At 49.1% G+C, this 22,278-nt stretch overlaps 1 protein-coding gene across 9 annotated transcripts in view; it reads left to right on the top strand.

Moving 5' to 3' along the window:
- PCNX2 (pecanex 2) overlaps positions 1-22,278 on the top strand; it is a 288,254-nt gene that overhangs the window by 257,124 nt on the left and 8,852 nt on the right. For 7 of the 9 annotated variants that reach the window (XM_057737510.1, XM_057737507.1, XM_057737504.1 and 4 more), the window contains 5 exons: positions 69-181; positions 15,109-15,253; positions 15,705-15,935; positions 16,741-17,015; positions 17,843-18,030. In XM_057737510.1, the coding sequence (XP_057593493.1) occupies positions 69-181; positions 15,109-15,253; positions 15,705-15,935; positions 16,741-17,015; positions 17,843-18,030 (952 nt within the window). Of the gene's footprint in view, positions 1-68; positions 182-15,108; positions 15,254-15,704; positions 15,936-16,461; positions 16,695-16,740; positions 17,016-17,842; positions 18,031-22,278 lie in introns of those variants that run through there. The other 2 variants (XM_057737508.1, XM_057737509.1) reach the window with 2 other exon arrangements.

Raw genomic sequence — 22,278 nt, 5'->3', positions numbered from 1 at the left:
CCTTATGCTTCTGTGCTGGTGCTGCCTGAACCCACGGGAGCGCCGAGTTAACACCCTTGTTTTTCCAGCCCTTGAAGCACCTGGACAGTGATGAGGACTCTCCCCTGGTGACTCTGTCCTTCGCGCTCTGCATCCTGGGAAGGAGAGCCCTGGGGACCGCGGCTCACAACATGGCCATCAGGTACCTGGGGACACAGTTGGCACAGACACCCGTTGGCATTTTATATGTTGGACAGATTTTTGTCCATCATTTTCTTGATTTTAAAGGTGGACTGCTTCCACTTCTCCTAGAGTGTTCTTTCCCTAATAAGTCACATTTTGCCTGTGAGAAGCCTTTTTTGACCACGGTGATCTTTTTTGGAGAATTAGATGTGGAAATGGCATTAACCTGGAACAGTCGAAACCCCAGAATTCTGGGTATAGGGCCTTCTATGTTACAAGGGTCCTTGCAGATTTTCTGAGAAGATTAAATGAAATCACAAATACGAAGTGCCTAGCCTGGGATTAACAGAATTAATGCTCAAAAAAAGTTAGTTCCCTTCCCTTGTTTTTCTTCGCAAAAGAAAACCCGTCACTTCTGTGCTTTAGTCCAGACCCTACTCTGCCCTGACTCTGTGGTGTTTTGATGATTGGATGTTGCTTCTTCTGTTTTTTCAAACTCTTTCTGCAAGTTTCTCTTCTTAAAAAACAAAACAATTTTGTGTTTACCTTTAAACTCTCTCTCTGCCCATTTCACCCTCCTCCACTCTCAGTCCCTGAGGTCTTGCCTTCATAAACAAGCCCTTGAACTTGCATCACAAATGAAGCTGGGCTCTTTGCCCCACCGCCTCCTTCTCCAGGGAAACAGCTCTTGTGAATTTCATCAGTCATCTCCTCCTCTCCCTGGTCGGTGGCCATTTCACAGACTAGCCCTGTGGACCAGATGTTCTGGATTCTGCTTGTCCATTAGAGTCATCTTTACCAGTGCACATGAAAATCTCCTGAGGGGCTTGTAAATATTCGGAGGCCCAGGCCCTACCCCAGGGCAGAGCGATCACATCACGACCCCTGCGGGTGGACCTCGCTTCGGGACTTTTTGTGGCTCCCCACGTGCTCCGACATGTAGCTATGGCTGAGAATCATACAGACTAAGGGAACTTAAAAAGAAAGAGCTTGTCTATGTAGTGCTTTCTCCTTTCCTTGGACTTTCTTCAAGATTTCTGTGTTGTGTTGTTGATCCGGTCCTTTGCAAAAGGGTCCTTTTGATACTCTACTTGAGTGTGTTTGGGGGTTATTAGGTGGGATGACAAGCTTCTTAAGGGCAAAACCCACTTGTATGCCTGTTTAACAACCCTCACAACCCCTGGCCGTTGGGTAAACAAGTCCAGGGAGACTGGTGGATGGTGTTTCCAAATGCCCTTCCTGCAGGGGACGGCTCTGAGTCATTCCTGGTGGCGAGCCGGGGACAGGCATTCTCCGTGACGTGTGTGCATTGGTAAGGGGTGAAGTGGTGTGGTTGGCAATCCCTTCATCTCTCTCTGGAGGCTGTAGCCTTGAGTCACTAAGAGGAAAAGGTGAGAACCGAGAATTCTCACAGCTAGGCTTCGTGACAGCTAGTCTTTCAACACCTACATCCCAGAATTTTATGATTTTCTTCATAGGTGAGAAGTGCTCACTGATTAAAGTAATAAGTTCTAAGGAAATACTAGAAGGAGGAGCTGATCAGCTTCTAAACCCTCTCTTCCCTCCTACCTGACTCAGCCTCATACTAGGCTCAGGCAATTGCTTTTGTGGTCATCTGGGACTGAATCAGATGACTGAAAGTCTAGCAGAAGGCTCCTTCGTGGGCTTTGTAAAACAGTCTCCTGTAATACTGTAAATAAGGAATACTCTTTGAGAAGGGCTCTGGAAGATTCTGGACTCTACATCCCAAAATGAATCTTCATATATTCACAGCATCCAAGCAGATGATCTTTTGTTGGATCAATGGGAGGTTTTGTTTTTTTAATACATTTCAAATTTTCTTTACAAATTGCAAATAAAATGCTTCAACGATTTCTTTCCATTCCCATCCAGCGTATTTTCAGACTTCTTCGCTCTTGTTCTTTGTGTAACGCGTTCCAGTCTTCCTGATCCAGGTGTTTCTTGCTTGGTCTGCTTTATTTAGTTTTTCCTTGATTAAGCACCATGCCTAGCAGCTGCTTTTGTCAGCCTTGTTTTGATGGGATTTTCTTTGTTGCAAACAGCTTTTCCTGCTCCATGTCAGCTCTGCTTGGTGCAGACATAGTGATGAGATAAATCTGGGAGTGATATTCATGGTATTCCAGGGAGAGATTTGATTATCTGGGGCTGATCCACTTCACTGAGCAGTCCCATAGTGTAGTAACATCCTACAATGCACTTTCATTTTGGTTCTTGACTTACTAAAGGTGAGTTATTTTACACGCTGCCCTGGGCCAGAGATTCGGGGTCTGAAGTCCATGAAGTTCTGATTTATTTGGATGTGTAGTGGGGGGGGGGGGAGGGACAGAGTGAGGGGGTGCTTGGAGCCTGGCAGGGTCCCCACCTCCGCTCCAACCAAACAGCTGTGCTATATGTTTCCTATGCTAGAGTTCAAGAGATGTTGCTCCTTGTGAAAAATGGTTCCAGAGCTCAAAAAGAAATTTAAACATAATTTTTATAGATATGGTCAAACTGCCTTCCAAACTGTCCCCATTTCTGTTCTCACCAGGAGTATTTTGCCACACCCTGACTAAAGCTGGATAGTCCATCTTTTTAATTTTTCTAATCTCATGGGTGAAAAATCATCTCATTCTTATTTGAATTTGCATTTCCATGATTAATCGTGAGGGTAAGACTCTTTTTTACCTATTTATTGGTCATGTATTTTTTTCTATGAAGTACCCGTCTATTTATATGCTTTATCCATTTTTGTGCAGTACTTACTGATTTTTAGAAGCTGTTCTCATATTAAGATATTATGTGTTAAAAAGATTTTCTATCAAGGTGCACTTGTCTTTATGGTGGGGCTGCTGTTCCTCAGGTGAAATTTAGGCTCACATTTTATAAAAACCTAGGTTGGAATTTTGATTTAGTTGGTATTAAATTTACAGATTAATTTGGGGAAAAAATGGACATCCGTCAATAATACAGTGTATCTCTGTAATCATTCCATTTTTTTAATGTCTTTCAGTAATAGTTTATCATTTTTTGGAGATTTGTAATCCTTAATGGATTTGTTTCTAGGTATTTTATAGTTTTATTGTGATCATGGATAATAAAATCCTTTTTTTCCTGTCACATCTTCTAATTGGCTACTGCTGGTATACAGGAAAGTTAACAGTAAGTCCCCTACATAGGAATCTTCAAGTTGCGAACTTTCAAAGATGTGCACATGCATTTTGCACGTCCAGTCACGTAAGTTAGTTCTTGTGTCTGTCGTACATTGTCACAGGCGTGCATCCTCTACAAGTGGTTGTGCTTTTGTGTACTTAACTGTACTATGTGTGTTTGTGTTTTATGTATTGTGTGAAAAGTATTATAAACCTATTACAGCAGAGTACTATATAGCCGATTGTGTTAGTTGGGTACCTAGGTTAACTTGTTGGGCTTATGAACAAATTGGACTTACGAACGCGCTCTTGGAATGGAACTCATTCTTATGTAGGGGGCTTACTGTATTTGCTTTTTTATATCGATTTCGATTTCATCCTGGGTACCTCTACTGGATTCTGTTATAAACATATTATTTTAGTTAATTCTATTTGATTTTCTGCTGGAAAGACTTATCTGCCAATGATGACAATTCTGTCTTTTTCTTTCCTGTATTTATACCTCAGTTCTTTTCCCTGTTCCACTGGCTGTGATCTCCAGTTGGAGGTGGGCATCTGTGTTAGTTTCCAATTGCCGCTATAACAACTTACCACAAATTTGGTGGCTTACGGCAACATAAATTAGTTATCTTACAGTTCTGCAGGTCAAAAGTCCAAAACGGGTTTCACTGGGCTAAAATCAAGATGTCTGTCGGGCTGCGTTCCTTGTGGAGACTCTAGGGGAGAATCCATCCCTTGTTCTAGAGGCCGCCTGCATCCCAGAGGTCCCTTCCTCCATCTTCCCAGCCAGCAGTGCAGCATCTTCCAATCTCTCTCTGACAAAGTCTACCTCTCCCACTTCCTTCTTTAACGTATGGGGATCCTTGTGATTACATTGGGCCCTCCCAGATAATCCAGGAAAATCTCCCCATTGAGAATCTCAAAATCCTCAATTTAAACACATCTGCAAAATTCCTTGTGCCGTGTAAGGTAACATATCCACGGGTTCCAGAAGTTAGGACATGGACATGTTGCGGGGGAGGGCCATTATTCGGTCTAGCACGGCATCCTCACATTAATCCAGACATTAATGGGAACAAGTGTCATGTTTTAGCCTTAAAAAATAAGGTTCGTTTTAGATTTCTATTAGACCATTTTTATCATTAGGAGTTTCCTTCTCTTCCTAGATTGCTAAGGCTTTTATCAGGAAAGGGTATTGAATTCTTCTGACGTTTGAGGGCTCACATTCAGATGAAATTCTTCTTAAATCTATTAAGGTCATATGTTATATTAATAGATTTCTTCATTAAAACATCTTTACAATTCTGAGATCAGCTCTGCTTGGTCATGATGTATTCTGTCTATGCAATGATGGATTCACTTTGCTAATATTTTATTCAGTATGGTTTTATTTATGTCCAAAGTAAGAATGGTTCAAGATCTCTGTGTGTGTGCGGGTGTGTGAGCGTGCACACACGTGCGTGCACTTCATCCTTGTATAATTTTAACACAGGAGTATGCCCTTAAGTGTACTTTCACATATTTAGTATTAAAGACTAACAGATGATTTTGAACACTTACTCCACAGGTAAGTCTTATATAGCAGCCTAGTGTAAGTCACAAGCTCTGCTTCATTTGATGGGTTTCTTGGGGAAATACTTTGACTTTATAACAGTGACATAGCTTTGATAGGTCATCCTCAAGGAAGAAAGATGTGTGCGTGCAAAATTAGAGAGCATGAGAAAATGGAGAATTATCTTAAACAAGACGCTGAAGACAAGTGAGCAAAAGAGTACACGTACGTAAAATGTCTTCAAATAAAATGTCCATGTTATGGAGGTAGAATGAATTAATAGGGATGTGACAAGTAAACACTGATAATGGTTTGGATTTGGAGTTTCAGGCTCTCTCCTTTATAGAACTGTGTCTCCTACTGAAGAAAAGCATACAAATATAAAGGCGTGTTTAGGAGGAAGTCAAAATAGTTTCACTGACTCCAGGGGCTGAAAGATGGCTTGGTGACTGTCTTCAAGTCCATGAGAGGGGATGAGTGGATCCTGGCTGCTGGTCCATTTATGAAGATACAAGGTGAGAAGGGGGCTGCACTTCACAGCAGCAACACGTTTGCTTGAAGAAGACATTCTACGGACTCTTGGGGTAAGCAGGCTTCTAAGAGAGTAGAACATGTCAAGATAAATGTAAGCTTGAAAAACGATAGACAGACATTCAGCCCTAGATGTTCTGTGCTGGAGGCTGAGAGCCCTGACAGATGACCTTGTGGCAGGAGGCCACTGTCATAGTCTGCAGTCCCATCTACCATGTCCCCACCCATCTCACCCACAGTGGACTGAGGAAAATCGCATTCTTCAGGAATCCCAGACAGACTCCGTTTCCTCTCCTGATCTTCTACTGGAGATGAGGCTCCAAACTAGGGCCAGACGTCATACTGGATCATCTTGCAGACAAGACTGAGGTCTGCCTGACAGACTGGGGTTGGAAACTCAGAAATCAGGATCTAGAAGAGAAATAAACATGACACACGATCCTGAACCAGAGATTAAAATCAAGTCATCTAGCTCAGGTCAAGGTGGTGGAATAGGAAGCTTCTGAGCTCACCTGTCCTCACGGACACACCAAACCTACCACATCATATACAACAACCATCCCTGCGAATGACCTGAAGCCTAGAAGGACAGATTTTCTGCAACTGAAGATATTAGAAAAGGCCACATCGAGACAAGTAGGAGGCACAGAGACACGGTCCACTCAGAACCTGCACCTCCAGTGTGACGACCCACAAGCAGGAGGGAAGTTACCACCATGGGGGTCCCCCCTGAGGAGTGAGGGGTCCGAGCCCTGCATCAGGTTCCCTAGTTGGGGGACCGCATAAAACCTGGCTTTTACACAACTATTGAGCCCATGTGCCGCAACTACTGAAGCCCACGCTCCTAGAGCCCGTGCTCTTCAACAAGAGAAGCCACGGCAATGAGAAGCCCGCACACCGCAACGAAGAGTAGCCCCTGCTCGCCACAACTAGAGAAAGCCCGTGTGCAGCAACAAAGACCCAACTCAGCCAATAAATAAATAAATAAATAAATTTATTAAAAAAAAAAAATCTGGCTTTGAAATCAGCAAGGTTCCCGTCCAGGAGAGCCCAAGGGCTGTGGGAAACCAGGACTCAGCTCTGAGGGGCCTGTGCAGGAACTCGCCTGCTCTGAGTCCCAGCGCAGAGGCAGCAGCTTGAAAAGCACCTGGATCGTACAAGGAGATTCACTGATTAATCTTAGGGCATATGCCAGAGGGGCAGGGATCTGGTGGGACTTTCTCAGGGGACAGAAGTGCTGGCAGGTGCCTTTTTTTTTCTTTTTTAATATTTATTTATTTATTTATTATGGCTGTGCCAGGTCTTCGTTGCTGCACATGGGATCTAGTTCCCCGACCAGGGATCAAACCCAGGCCCCCTGCATTGGGAGTGTGGAGTCTTACCCACTGGGCCACCAGGGAAGTCCCAAGGTGCCTTTTCTTTCCTCTCCTTCCGTGTCACTGGCCGGGTGCTGGGGGGGTGTCATTTGCCACTCTCCATCACCTAGCTAACGCCGTGCACCCTGGCCTGGAGTCCCCTGAGGATCAGCCTTGCCCGAGCTGCCACGGCTCCCTCAAAGCGGCTCCCCCACCCAGGGGGCCCACCCCACACATCATCGTGCCCACAACAGTCGCAGCCAGGCCCCATGATAGCCGGCCTGGGGCCAGCACCACCCACCCCCCACCCACAGCAATCGAGGCCCAACCACGATGGAAGGTGCACTGATCCCACACAGGGGATACCCCCGGAGAATGTGGCTCTGGTGACCAGGAAGCATTGTGCCACCGGGCCCACAGGACACCTGCTACGTGAGGCCACACGTTCAAGGCCAGGAGATGTAACTGATATACCTAACACACAGAAACTAACAGAGAGAGTTTAATATGATAGAAAAGAATCTGAAAGAGAATATATATGTATATATCAATATATACATATGTATAAAACTGAACCACTTTGCTGTATACTTGAAACTAACAAGTTGTAAATTAACTATACTTTAATTTAAAAAATCTTTAAAAAGAACCCCAAAACTGTGAGACAAAGGAATACCTTCCAAATGAAAGAACAAGACAAAACCCCAGAAAAAGAACCAAATGAAACAGAGATAATTAATTCGCCAGATCAAGAGTTTCAGGTAATAGTCATAAACTTGGGAGAAGAATGGAAGAATGCAGTGAGAATTTTCAGTGAAGACATAGAAAATTCAAAAAAGAACCATTCAGAATCCCACGCTGTAGGAAAGTCTTCTCCTATCCTGGCCTGGGGCACAGGTCCCATGATGAGCTTCCACCCCCTTGCTTCTCTGAAATGTCTGGACATTCTGGTCCCCTGAGTCCTAAACCTCACTGCACCTCAGAATCACCCGGGCAGCTTGGTCAGAATGTAGACCCCAGGCCCCCTCACAAACCACCAGCTTTGTATCTCTGGGAGCCGGGCCTGCAAATCTATTTTTAATTTTGAACAGCTGCCAGGAGATGGTTTCTTCCGCAGCCCAGCCTGCTCCCAGTCTACCCGCCGGCCTCCGGAAGCATCTTTCACTAGGTAATAGCAGTTGATCCCATTGATATGGAAGTCCAGAAGCACTTGAATGTCATGAGGCCCAATGTATTTTTAAAAAGCTTTTCATCAAATCTTGCCTTTTAACTTGTTCTCGCTTGGGAATTATTGTTTCCCAATTTATCTGGCATTTATTTGGAACCACATCGCTGAGATCCTTTCGCCACGTGATTGCTCTCTAATGATTATCTGAGATTCTGCAAGATAAACGTCTTTGGTTTATATCTGAAGCCTATGTTGCCTGGACATTCCAGTTCAGTGACAAAAGAATAATGATCACAGTGAACACTGATGCTGGGCTCCCTGGCTACTGGGGACAGTGCTTAGTGCTTGACGCGAGAAGATGCATTTCATCCTCTCTCAAGTTGTGAGAGGAGATGAGGTAGGTGCTATTACTCTCCTGTTGTATAGCTGGAGTCAACAAAGCCCAGAGCTGTGATCTGTGCAATGTTTGGACATGGTGGAGCCCTGCCCAGGCTCCAGAGCCCTGCTCCCAGCCGCCACACTGTGCCACCATTAGTCCCACGGGCCCCCTGGGAATTCTTCAGGTCGCCCCCATCCACGTGGCTCGGCCACTCCCTGGTGCCCGCCGTTTCCTCCTCACTGACCTCATCTCCCTTTGGTGACTGTCCTGGGCTGGGTTTTGCTGACGTTGGCATCATGGCTCTCTAAGCTCAGTTGGGCCTGTGCTCAAGGCCACTCCACCGTCTGGGGTGGGACCTGGCCCTCTCCTTCAGGCCCAATGCTCTTTCCTCTAGGAGAGGCCGCCATCCTGCACTCTGAGTGCCCAGCCCCCTCGGATACATCTTCTGTGCCTTTCAGACTCAAACATGGGTCCCAGGGGACAATGAATGTTGGACCATGGGATGTATCTGTCCCCCACCAAACACCGACATGTGTCCATTATCCTCAAACCAGACTTGTGCAGTGCTCCCCCTACGGAAAGAGGTTCTTTTTTAAAAAAAAATATTTATTTGGTTATGCCAGGTCTTTGTTGTGGCACATGGGCTCCTTAGTTGTGGCAGGTGGGCTCCTTAGTTGTGACAGGTGGGCTCCTTAGTTGCAGCATGCATGTGGGATCTAGTTCCCTGACAAGGCATCAAACCTGGGCCTCGTGCATTGGGAGTGTGGAGTCTTAACCAGTGCACCACCAGGGAAGTCCTTGGAAAACAATTCTTAGCAAGCCCCTCCTCTAGCCTTCATGTACCCCTGGATACACTCAGTCCTAAGGAGGACAAGAGATTTACCAAGATATCAACAAGTATCAGAGCCAAGATTCAGGATTGGAGCTTCTGGCTCCCATCCCTCCAGCTCTGCTGCTGCATGCTGGTCCATGAGACCCTTGGACACTAAAGCCAAGTGAAGTGCCTTGGAGCTACTTGAGGGCCACCACTGGTTTCTTCCTGAGTGTTCTTTACCAGGTAAGAGAGAGCTGGGATCCAAGCCAGGGCTTGGTTTGATTTTAGAGCCACTGGAGTAACTTCCTGGATAAAGAGTGCATGGAAGAATTATTGATACACTATCCATTCAGGACGTGAGCTGAGTATATACATCTACTTAAATGCTGGAAAATTGTTGGTGACTGACCTCAGAAGGGTGAGGTGGGGGGTAGTTCAAGAACTACACACTCATAGTATTGTTACTGTGCAGGCAACTGGAGCCTTTGAAGAGATGTGTCCATTACAGCACCACCTCTGAGCTGGTCTTTAAGAAGATGACTCCAGTTACACATTTTTTTTTTTATAATTTTTTTTATTTTTTTGGGGGTACACCAGGTTCAATCATCTGTTTCCATACACATATCCCCCAGTTACACATTTTTAAAGAAACTCTGTGTTTCCTAGAGAGGCAGGTGGCCAGGAAGCTGCCATGCTCCTTCAGTGTCACATGAGATGCTGAATATTTTTTCAACTCTTTCTGGTCTGTTTTAATACTATGTCTTGTACAAGCATCCATGAGGATGAGCTGAGCTGATGGAATGGAAATCTCTTAGTAATGCACAAACCATCAGAAAAATGTAAGGTATTGTCCTTTCTGCCTCACTTCTAGTTGCTCAGAGCCAGTGTTTTTTTTGTTTGTTTGTTTTTTGTTTTTAATATGTTCACTGAAAAATTGTTTATTAAGGTGTTAATGTTTTGTATACTTGGTTCAATATTTATGTAATTTAAAATTCTGAGTTGCCCTTGAATAATCCAGATCTCTACAATACTCCCATGTATATAAACTACTGTATTTCCTGATAGTTAACGTAATTAGACTTCTCTAGCTTCCATTTATCAGGCAAATAAAACATTAATCTTTCAAAGCCACACCTTTAGGAGTTCACCAATTTCTATTTCTCCGAATTTTTTTAAAATTATATTTTAAAAGTTCTTTTAAAAAGAAGCCTAAACCTCCAAATCAAAAGCCTTAATCTGCCTTGCACCATGTATACATATATCAAATCATCATGATGTACACTTTACGCATCTTACAGTTGTGTCAATTAAACCTCCATAAAGCTGGAAAACAATTGAAATCACACTCAAAAAAAACCTTAATCTGAACCAATGCTGAGAAATAGAGCAACGAAGAGGATCTTTTATTCATAACACAGAAAAAATACAGAATATATTTAATAATTTATTTTTGCCTAAGGAGAATATGCTTTGTATTTAAAGAAATCAAAGACTAGTTGTCAGGAGTTGCCTTTGGAGACTGATGAATAAGCGCCTCATCAATGGTCGGATACTGATACCAGGGACCATCGCCTCTTGCAAGCATTACTTTTCGTACTTCCAGCTCCTTTAACCATAAAGTGTGGTTACGAGTGATGGGATTAACTGTGCAGCGAGTACATGGTTGCAGGGTCCCACAGGGAAATGAAGCATGCGTGAAGCACGCTGCCATCCCCAAGGAGATGCTCTCTGAGCTAGGATGCTGACTTAGATAACCAAGCACACGCTCTCTAACAATCTCCATTACTAATCAGTAAGCATGGGAAACCCAGCCTGCACATCGCACTTAATCGTTTGCATATGTTCTACAAGCGCTCCACGGATGGCGAAGTACTATAGCAGAAGGCTCTTCACGAGGCCCATCTGTAAACACACGGTAGACAGACCTGCTTGGAAATTCACTCAAAAGAACCTATCCATCATTCTGGAGAGTCCACTGGGAGTCCTGCAGAAACTATCCCAGCATTAGAGTTCTTTCCATCTGAATCCTAAGATTCATTGACGCTGGATCCAAGAGAATGACCCATTATCCGAAACTTAAAATCTGTGTGTGTGATGCTACATTTTTTTTTCTGAAAGAGGAGGGTTTCTCAGCAGTGGCACTATTCCCATTTTAGGCTGTGTGGTTCTTTGTTGTAGGGGACTGTCCTGGGCATTTCTGCCTGGCCTCTACCCACTGGGTGCCAGGAGCACCCCCCCCACCCCCGCTTCAGCTGTGACATCTAAAGTGTCTCCAGATATTGCCAAGTGTCCCCTGGGGGCCAAAATTTCCATGGGCGGAGAACCAGTGAGAGAGGGTGCAGGTGAAAACTGGGCTGAGCTGATCAGTGATTTTGAACAAAAGCAGGGCTTCGAGAGGCATAAGCAACGTCTGCCTAGAATAGAGCTCCAAGCATCCCTCTGTGGATAAAGATACGACACAAGGCATGAAAACAACCTTTGCTTCAACTGGCCATCCTCAAATTGTCATTGCTGTGAAAGGTGATGTGTGAGGATGCTGAAATGGGTGGGACTCATTAAAGCATACGCCTTAGGCAAACCTGGAGCTAGAGCTTCCACCGGCACTGCAAGCCGCAGCTCGAGCTTCAGGCCGGAAACTGGCCATTTCCGGGAAGGTTGTGGACAATTGTGCTTAAGGACGGATGGCTGCAACCTCTCATCCGTACTCAGCACCAGCGGGTTATGTCATCACAGACTAGGAAATGGGCTCAGGAAGCAGAAAGACAAGAACAGGAGTCTGTACGAGCAGAGCAACACGCACACCCAGCTTGGGGGTCGTTGGTATCTGCTGGGGGTGCAGAGGCACTCTGAGGCAGAGGCTGGGTCGTCCTCCCGACACACACGTGCACACACACAAATGTGCACCTGTGTACATGCACCCACACCCACTCACACATGCACACGCACTGCACCCACGTGTGCCCATGCCTATACGTACACCATGCACATCTACACACACACACACACAGATCTGCACCCATGTTCACACACACACACACACACACACACACACACACACACACACACGCAGTTATAAAGGCAAGATACTATTCAAGTCCTAACTCCACGGAGCAGGGCTTGAGTGCTGCAGAAGAGGTGCAGAAGGCCGGTCATAGAGTTTGTCGCCAGGCAATCCTTAGCGCAGGGACAACCGTGTCCATTTGTGTGGGGTTATATAAGGGATGGGGCAGGGCGGACCCCAGAAGACACCTGACACGTGTAATCCTGGGTTAGAGACACACGTCCACACATAGAGAACCAGACAGCAGCACTGAGTTGAGCCCGGGCTCACGTGGCACCACACACACGTGCTAAACTCTTAGTAAATAAAAACAGCACTAGGGGGCCAGGCAGTGGCTGTTCTAGTCCCCACGAAGGCCAGCCTTGATTGACTCAGATGTAACCCTATTTCCCCGCTCCAGCTGTCGACCTGGGGGTGGGAGCCTGTCACCTCTCAGTACCGACTTAAGAAGACAAAGCCTGACGGTGCTCCAAGTCAGAAATGTGCTGCGGGCGACCCGGAGACCTCTGCACCTTCCCCCGCCCCGCCCCACCACCCCATGCACCCCCCAACTCCCTGCCCTGTGAAGTCTCCCATCTCATCACATCTCTGCCTTCCTCCTCTTTGTTCTCCTGAGGATAAAAGGCAGGTAATGAAACACCTGGCTTTTAGGATGCCTGTACCTTTAAGGTGCGACGGGTACTACCCTTAATCTGGTGGAATTCTACCTCAGGCTTTGTTTTCTACATGGAGACTCATGTAAAAACATTTTTTTTAATTGAATTATAGTTGATTTACAATATTGTGTTAATTTCTGCTATACAGCAAAATGATTCAGTTATACATATATGTATATGTACATATGTTTATATACATTTTTTATATTCTTTTCCCTTATGGTGTATCACAGGATGTTGAATATAGTTCCCTGTGCTACACAGTAGGACCTTGTTGTTTATCCACTCTCTGTATAATAGTTTACATCTGCTAATCCCAAACCCCCAGTCCTTCCCATTGCCATCCCCCTCCCCCTTGGCAAGCTCCCATCTGTTCTCTGTGTCTGTGATTCTGTTTCTGTTTTGTAGATAGGTTCATTTATGCATTGAGACGCCTTTTAATGGACCAGCAGTAAAAGTCACAATGTGTCATTTTCCTCTGAAAATAGAAATGACCAGTAAAGCACCCATCGCGGGGGGCCTGGGATGGGCTCACAAGCACTTAGTGAGGCCCGGTGGAAGGGGGTTTTCCCGACTGGGGAATCAGGTCTGTGGTTGCCTTGCACACACCACTGAGCAAAGGAGTGGCTGCCTCCCTGGCTCTTCTCTTCCGTCTGCCCCTGTTGCTCTGGGCATCTGGGCAGGTCTCTATCTCCCTCTGCCACCGTCCCCAGGCCCACATCTAGAGGAGTGATTTCTCTACACCTGTGTGCAAGCAGCAAGGCATGCTTCTAATCCTTTCCAGAGAAAAAGCCACCCATGTTTAACTCTCTTTTCAGTCCTTCACGCTATCTGATGACAGGGGCATTCTGGACCGTTTTCAGTGACAGCAGTTAGCACTGTTTTAAAGCTTCCTTCGCTGCATCCATCCTGCTGCAGGTGGGCCCTGCCATCCACCCCTCCCCTCCCAGGATGGCAGGCAGCCCCAGGAAGTCTTTGTTCTGTGTCAGGGGAGCCTGTTTAGGAACACTGCCACCTGGAACCCTTTCTGGAAGGTTTAGGGCTCCTCGAGACCTGCCTAGACCCCGACTGCTTCCATTTCCCACAATCTGCTGTGACTCCAAGCCTCAGCATCCCTCTCAAGGGAGTTCTGGAAGGAAGTTAATGATCGTGGTGTGTTTCACAACGACGCGCTCCAATACCATCAGCAGAGCTATTTCCCTGACATGCGGGTCTAATGTGCTGTGTTGAATCCAAAGTCTTGCTCGGGGAGCCAGCTCATTAAATCCTTCTCAGCTCCATCCTCCGAGAGTCTCTTCCACACACACTTCCCTGCTCATTCTGTCCCAGTTCAGCGTCCCTATCAGGGATGCTGTTTCTGGTACAGCCACCCACTCCCGCTCAGGGATGTTAGAGGCCAGGGTGGTTCGAGGCGGCTGTGACCGAATGTGTTAATGGAACTAGAGGGAAAGAATTAAGGAAGAACATTTCTTCCCTCCTCATGATACAGGGTGAGTCGCTTTCCCAAACCCGCTCCCTGCATTGATCCAAATGGGAAAGGACCCAGGCCATGAAAGATGTCCCTTGGGCGGCTCTCAGCTCTCCACCCAGGCAGTGCTCAATTGTATGCAGGAAAGGGAGGCAAAGCAGAAAAAGCCTGGAAAACAAAAACCTGGACAACCTGAGACATCCTTCAGTGGTTCACTTTAGCCCCATCTATTGTGCCTCATCCACTAGTCACTTAAAAAAGGGTGAGACTGGGAGAAGTATATTTTTTGAGAATCTAAAACGGCCAATTTGAGATTCCATTTGGTGTCATTTTCTCTCTCCATATGGTGGGAGAATCCAGTTTTTATTATGAGTGTCAGAGTGCAAAAGTGCTATCCAGAAAGACAGAGATGAAAAATGGAAAGGGCTGGGCTCTTCCCCAGGCCTCCCTGCCTTCCTCCCGAGAAGTGGAGGCCCCAGGGCTCCTGGACCAGAGCAGGCCCGCGTCTCAGCACCTACTCTGCACACAGACGCGGCAAGCCAGCTCTGAGTAAGACCTCCACCATCACACGCAGGGATACAGAGTGTGAGTGACTATTCCTGAAGGTGGCCATTACGGCAGTTGTCACAAGGGTCTGAATACTGGCTGCAGGGTCAGGCGTTTGGTGGGACCCCTGCCGGATCAGCCTAAAGACAATAAAATCCTTCTGGAGGTGACATAGGGGAGACTCAGGCCAGCTCAGGGTGACAGGAGGCTGAACACCTTCACTCCACGTGAATGAACGAACTTGACTTTGTTTCCTTTGTTTCACAGCCTGGATTCTTTCCTGTATGGCCTCCACACCCTCTTCAAAGGTGACTTCAGAATCACAGCCCGAGATGAGTGGGTGTTTGCCGACATGGACCTGCTACACAAAGTTGTTGCCCCAGCTCTCAGGATGTCCCTGAAGCTGCACCAGGTAAACATCCCTTTTTTTTAAAAAAGTATAAGCCTGAAACATTAGGGGAAAAAAAATGACCTTTCAAAAACACAGTGCCTTTCCTTGGCATGACACTGGTAAGTGGGCTTCTGACTTAGTAGCTAAGTGTTGACGCATCGTATATACTTGATGGCGCCTGTGACAATGTGACCTTGAGTTTCCCTAGGAGGTGGTGATCTCCCACCAGGATGGAAGAGGGGACTCAGCCAAGAAAATGACATCAGAAGTGTCCACACTGTGTCAAAAAGTCCTAGACACCTAAGACACAAGCTCTTTGCCTAGCACAGCCCCAAGGCCAAGGGTGCTGGGTTGGTGAGGTGTCCTCCATCCACTCAGGATGACCGTGAGATGTGGAGGTGGACTTGGCCTTGCACCCACCCGGGGCCAGCTCTCCAGTCCTCCTGACCTGAAAATGGACTTCCTTCCCCAGGACCAGTTCACTTGCCCCGACGAGTACGAAGACCCCGCGGTCCTCTATGAGGCCATCCAGTCCTTTGAAAAGAAAGTGGTCATTTGCCACGAGGGTGACCCGGCCTGGAGGGGCGCCGTGCTGGCCAACAAGGAGGAGCTACTGACCCTGCGGCACGTGGTGGACGAGGGCACGGACGAATACAAGGTCATCATGCTCCACAGAAGCTTCCTGAGCTTCAAGGTGATCAAGGTACGGGAGACGTTTTTCCCCGGCTGCCACGAGCCTGCCGTCGGTGGGGGTGGCGGTGGGGGGAGTATGAGAAAAATTAGTATGGATTGGCACCAGTGCCCACGCCCCAGGCCAGCATCCTCTGTCTAGACCCACAGTCCCTGGCGGGGTGTGGGGGGCAGCGTTGGCCAGCACACAGGGTGGCCCGAGGGGGAAGGCGGTTCATCCCCTCCAGGGCCCTTCCCACTCAGACAGCCGATGCGCGCAGGTGCCGGTCCTGGTAGGCTAGACACACATGGGTCAGGATCTAGCTTATTCCTAAAGTCTTTCTTTTCTTTTTTTTTTTTTTCTTTAAGAACTTTTACTGAGGTACAATTGACATACAATAAACTGCATATATTTAAAGTGTACCATATGATTTTTTTAATTAGTAATGTATATATAGCAATCCCCAGTCTCCCATTTCATTCCCCCCCCAACCCCCCTTCCACCCCTTCCCCACTTGGTGTCCATATCTTAAAGTCTTTCTAATTCTCTAAAATTCCAGACCTTATTCTAACACCCTGATCCTGGACCCGAGAACTTCCTTCCCAGAGATTCTCTTTTTCATATAGCTTCAAACCAGCAGGCTGAAACGAAGCCTGCCTTCCTTTTTATTTGATCTCTGCGGCCCCATGAAAATGCCATCACATCCACCTTGCAGGGGTGCCACTGACTGTGAAAGCTTTCAGCCCAAGTATTGTGGTCCCAGGTACTCAGACCCCGAGCCAACAGGCTGGAGGCGCCCGCCATCTGCTTTCCTCCGCGTGTCTTCCGCGCCCCGTAGGTGAACAGAGAATGTGTCCGCGGCCTTTGGGCGGGGCAGCAGCAAGAGCTCATCTTCCTCCGCAACCGCAACCCCGAGCGCGGCAGCATCCAGAACAACAAGCAAGTCCTCCGCAACCTGATCAATTCCTCCTGTGACCAGCCCTTGGGCTACCCCATGTATGTGTCCCCGCTCACCACATCCTACCTAGGGACCCACAGGCAGCTGAAGAACGTCTGGCGCGGACCCGTCACCCTGGACAGCGTCAGGGCGTGGTTCCGGACCAAGTGGTTAAGGTGGGTCTTGACGACAAAGGCCTTTTTTTTTTATTTACCCCGGATGCTGGATGGGGGCAGGGCCACGAGCTTCAGGGCCTCTGGTTGGAATTTCACTGTCCATCACTCTTTCCTCCTGTGGCTAAAACTGCCGTGGGGGCGGGGAGGGGGGGATGAATTGGGAGATTGGGATTGACATATACACACTAATATGTATAAAATAGATAACTAATTTTAAAAAGGTGCCAAAGCTAAAAAAAAATTAAATTTAAAAAACCCGCTGCCGTGCCCGTGCGCGCCCCAACCCATCCTTTGTTTCAACAAGCCATTTCAGATGAAGACTTAGTGGGAAACGTCATCAGAGGAGTCCGTCTCCCTCCTCCTTCCATCCACAGGCTGAGACTTGGGCTTGAGTCCCTGTAGAACTGCCGAGGTTATGGGTCTTTGGGAGTGACTGTTGCATGTCTGTTACGAAGCACCGGGCTTGAAGCCCCCTCCCTCAGCACTCATCTCTCATCCCATAAGTCTCCTCACCCGGTTGTAACAGTGTCCCTGGTTGGTTGAGACGAACTCTTAAGACGCTTTGCCTGAGTCCGGCAGAGCTCCTGGTCGGGCCTCAGAGCCGAGGGTCCCTGTGGATGGTGGAGCCTGCGGCTGCTTCACCCCGGCGCGGTGTTTTCATTTATCTGACGCTGAGGTTTGGGGAAGGGAAGCCCCTCTGTCCACCTGCGTCCCAGGTGCGCTGCTCACCCGTGGAGTGCGGTCTGCCATCCTGATTGTGATGGGGCGTTTAGGGGAATTAGAAATGATTTTGGTGAGACCCCTTGGAGCGTTTCTCCCTCTCACAGCGTGCGGAAGGACTGCGATGTTGCCGGCCAGCCGGGCGCAGGCAACATTGAAGATGCGGATGGAGGGGGCGCCCCGCCCGGAGGCGGCAGCAGTGCCCCCAGTGGTGAGAGCCGGGAGAGCAGCTCGGAACAGCCCAGAAAGGAGGGGGCTCGCCACTGGTCACCCCGTGAAGGGCCACGCAGGACAGGTAGGTGCAGCGGGGGCCAAGTGTTACTGATAAGCCTCCTTTGGTCCCACCGGCCAACACCGTGGGTTATGTTGTCATTCTAACCTCTCAGAACCCCGTCCTGCAGGAAAAATCAGTATTGGTCCAAAGGATGCTCCAAATATACTGACTCTTATAGGTTCTACTCAGAAAAATTTTTTTCCAGATTCAGCATTTAGCCTTTATCCACCTGTCTGTCCATCACCTCAGCCAGCCGTCCATCTGTCTGTCCATCAGTCCAGTGGTCACTCCCTTCCACCCCATCTCTCACTCATTCAGCGACCATTGGCTCATGTGCCTTTGTGTTGCAGCTGTGTTGTAGCTCTTGACCCATGAAGGTGCCTCTGTCCTTCTGTGAGTTGACCCCCCTCCAAGTCAGCGGCGAGCCAGCCAGCCTCCTGTTCTCCGTTGCCCGCTCTCTACAGCTCTCCCCTTCCTCCACTTACACCTGACATTTCAGAGCATTCGAGGGCAGAAGGGTGCCACCCGACAGGGATGGAGGAGGTGGCTTGGTCCAAGGTTGGGCTGAATTTAAAGTTTAAAATCATGTTTAAACTAGGGCCCAATGAGTTAGACTCAATCAGATGGATGAGGTTCCAAAAGCCCACTCCACGGGGAGGAAGGGGCTGGGTTAGAAAAGGCGACCCTGAAGGCTCACAGAGGACACGCCCAGGTGGATGCAAGAGAGGCAGATGCTCAGCCCTGGTTCCTGCTGGCACACTGGCACTCGGCTTTGTCCTTCAGAACCCGTTACTGGCTTCACCTTTTGGCCTCAGTGCTTTTACCATCCAGAAGCATTCATGAAGTGCCTCTTTGTGGGTGTTCTCCTGCCAGCTCTGTACGGAATGAGTAAGTGAGGAACAGTCCCTACCTCCTGGAAGTGTCCAGGGCAAGGCTGAGGATTTAACATAAATAGTGAGGATTTCTATACAGATGGGCAAGATGGCAGATAGATAGATAGATGGATAAATAGATAAGATAGAAGATAGAAAGATAGATTATAGGTAGATAGGGAGATAGAGATGATAGATGATAGATAATAGATAAGACAGATGATAGATATATAGATAGATAAGGAGACAAATAATAGGTAGAAGACAGAGATAAGATAAATGATAAATAGAGTAGATAGACAGACAGATAGAGATAAATAGCTAGGTGATAGCTAGATAATAGAAGATAGATGAGAGATGGAGGGAAGAAAGGAAAGGAGGGAGAGGTAGATAGGTAGGTAGGTGGGCAAAGTAGTTGACATTAGCTGCCTAGGGGAAAGAAGGCCCCCTTCCCCGCCCCATACCATCTGCATGAACCCCAAACAGAGCAGCCGCCCAGCCAGAGGCCTCCGGTTTGCGGCTGGCTCTCAGGCCAGGAGTTTCTCATTGCTTAGTTAACAGTTGTTATCGCAGGAGAATTTTAAGTTTCAAAATCACGTAAGTGATCTTCCAGATGGGAAAATGAAAGGTAGGTTCCACACGGAGACATGTCTGAGCGCTTGGCATTTCTGTCCAGGTGACTTGTCTGAACCAGAGGGAGGCTGGACTCTGGGGTGGCGGGTGTCTGGCTGAAGGGGCCACAGGCTTTTAAAGAGCCTGAGACAGGCGTGCTGGACCGGCTCTGACTCAGAGAGGCACCTCTTCCCTTTCGTACAAGTGAAGCTGTGCCGGCACTGGCATGGCCTGGAGAGAGCCAGCATTCCCTCCTGTCCTCATAGGTCATGAATGTTCCCCCCATTTACCACCGGAGCCTGAGACTGGGAGCCTCCAGTCACAGGCTTTTGTGGCAGATGTCGGAGCTGGATCTCCCAGCCCAGGCCAGCTGTTCATTTTACATTATTGCTTCTTAAAATCGCGCCTACCAAGGCTTGGCTTTGCGTGCTTTACAAGGTAACAAGGGCTACAGGCAACATCGCTCATGGGCCTCGTGACCGTGAGCCCCCACCTGCAGCAGAATCGCCTCTGGGTCACCTCAGCCTCTGAGCCCAGCTGTCCTCCTGCTCGGGAGACTCTCGAAGCCTCTGCCAAGCATCCAAGTCTTTGGAGCAAACCCACCCTGGGCCGCTCTTGCCCTTCGCATGCCCCCCGTGGTACTAAGTGCATTCCCGCTGCAGTGATAAAACATAATAAGTAACCGTCTTCCAGTGCATACTGTGTGCCAACCCCATCCTGAGTGCTTTACAAGCCAAGTTCACTTCATCCTCCCTGGGACATTAAGACACGGGCACTCTCCCTGTCCTCCAAGAAACTGAGCAGAGAAGTTTAGTCATTGCCCAAAGTCACCAGCTAGTAAGCAGTTGATCTGGGATTGGGACCTGGGCAAGATGGTCCAGCACCTGCAGTGCTAACCCCCTGGCACGGCCCCATCACTCTGCCCCTGGGATACTGTCTCCCCTCATCAAGCACAGCCTCTGTCCCCGAGCCTGATGGAGCCGCTCCCCTGGGTTCCTCCCTCCCAGAGCCCCATCTGTGCTGCTGGCAGTGTCCCTGCCCCGCCTGACTTTGTTCCCGGCTGAAGGGCTCCTCTTACGACTGGTCATCCTTCAGGCTCACCCAGGCGAAGCTGACACCCAGCTCTTCCCCAGGGAGGAAGACTAGGTTCCTCTTGGTCCCACGGTGGGCAGGGCAGGGGTGGGGGACAAAGGGGCAGACACGTCTCCCTCCCTGTGATCTAGAAGCTGACAGTCTGTGGAAAGAAGGCCCTGCACTCCTGGGGAGTTATCCTGAGACTGGGTGACCCCCACAGAGGGTCAGAGAGCCGGGAGGGGGCCCACCACGCCCCACCCCACCCCAAACAAAGCAAAAACCACTCCCTTGCTCTCTTGTTCTCTCTGGCCATTCAGGCAGCCCTGACAACTGCACAAAATCTTAAATCTCTTTTCCACATACCAGCCAGAGTGATGGCATTTTAACTTAGGACATTCTTCTGTGGAATAACGGCTTCTCGCATCCCTCAGAACAAACCTGTATTCCTTTGCTGGGGCAGCTGTCACAAAGCACCACAAACTCACTGGCTTCAACAAAAGAATGTCTCATAGTTCTGGAGGCAGGGAGTCCAAGATCAAGGGGACGGCAGGGTTGCTTCCTTATGAGGCTGTGAGGGAGACTGGGTCCCCGGACTCTCCTGGTTTCTGGTGGTTTGCTGGTGATCTCTGGCTTTCCTTACCCTGTAGACGCTTCTTCCTGACCTCTGCCTTCATCTTCACGTGGCGTCCTCCCCGTGCGTGCGTCTGTGTTCAAATTCCTCCTTTATTAAAGACACCAGCCACATTGGATTAGGCCACCCTGCTCCAGTACGACCCCATCTCAACAGATCACACCTGCAACAGCACTATTTCCAAATAAGGTCACATCCGGAGCTTCCGGGATGTGTAAATTGGGAGTAGGGTGGGCGGAGCTCCCGGTGACCTGCTGTCTGCGGACCCTCCCTCCCGCGCTCCTCCTGGCTCACATTCCCCGGCCTTGGGAGCCCCCTCTGCCCCTCACTCACCCCAGGCGCTCCTGCCCCCCGGGGCCTCTGCCACTGCTGCTTCCTCAGGCTGGAAGGGCTCCGCTTCGTCCCTCACTCCCTTGCTCAGCCTCCGACCAAACGCCGTCTCCTCAGAGAGGCCGCCGGCCAGCCAGCCGTCCGCAGGCTCCGCCCCCGTCCCGGTGTCAGCCTGGGTGTGCTCGGGGCCTGGCAGCTGCCTGCCTCTGCACTGGGGCAGCGCAGTGCGGGGGGGGGCGCTTGCTGGGCGGCCCTCACGTCCCAGGGCTGGGGACAGGAGCACACACGGAGACCTCAGCGCCCCGTCCGCCGCCCCAGCGTGCCTGACGAGGGCCTGTGTGTGTGTGTGGACCCCTCGTCGGCACGTCCACGCTCCGTCCGCACCTTCCAGCTGCTCCTTGCCCTGCCGCGGGCCTTGGTGCACACACCTGCAGGAAGGCCCAAGGCCCACCCTGCGGGGCGAGCCTGGAGGGGGTCCGGGCAGGCTCTGGATTTGGGCGGGGCCATCTGGAGAGCCGGGTGCCCGGCACACGGTGTGGGGGGGTGTGAGGACTGTCTCCACGGCTTCCTGGTCCTGTGGGGAGAGATGTTTCGGAAGAAAGGGCGGTTGAATGGGATGCTCTAAAGTGCTGGGGGCTGCTCAGGGCTCAAGTGGTGCTGTGCTCAGCAAACACAGGCTGAATGAATGAATAGAGGGTCCCACTCCCCACTTAGCCACTCGCACTAAGGCTTTGCTGGGGCTGGGGTATC

This window comes from Hippopotamus amphibius, chromosome 5 (assembly GCF_030028045.1).
Source record: "Hippopotamus amphibius kiboko isolate mHipAmp2 chromosome 5, mHipAmp2.hap2, whole genome shotgun sequence".
NCBI lineage: Eukaryota > Metazoa > Chordata > Mammalia > Artiodactyla > Hippopotamidae > Hippopotamus > Hippopotamus amphibius.
Note: the sequence above shows the minus strand (reverse complement) of the source record. Positions and strands in the feature narration are given on the sequence as shown.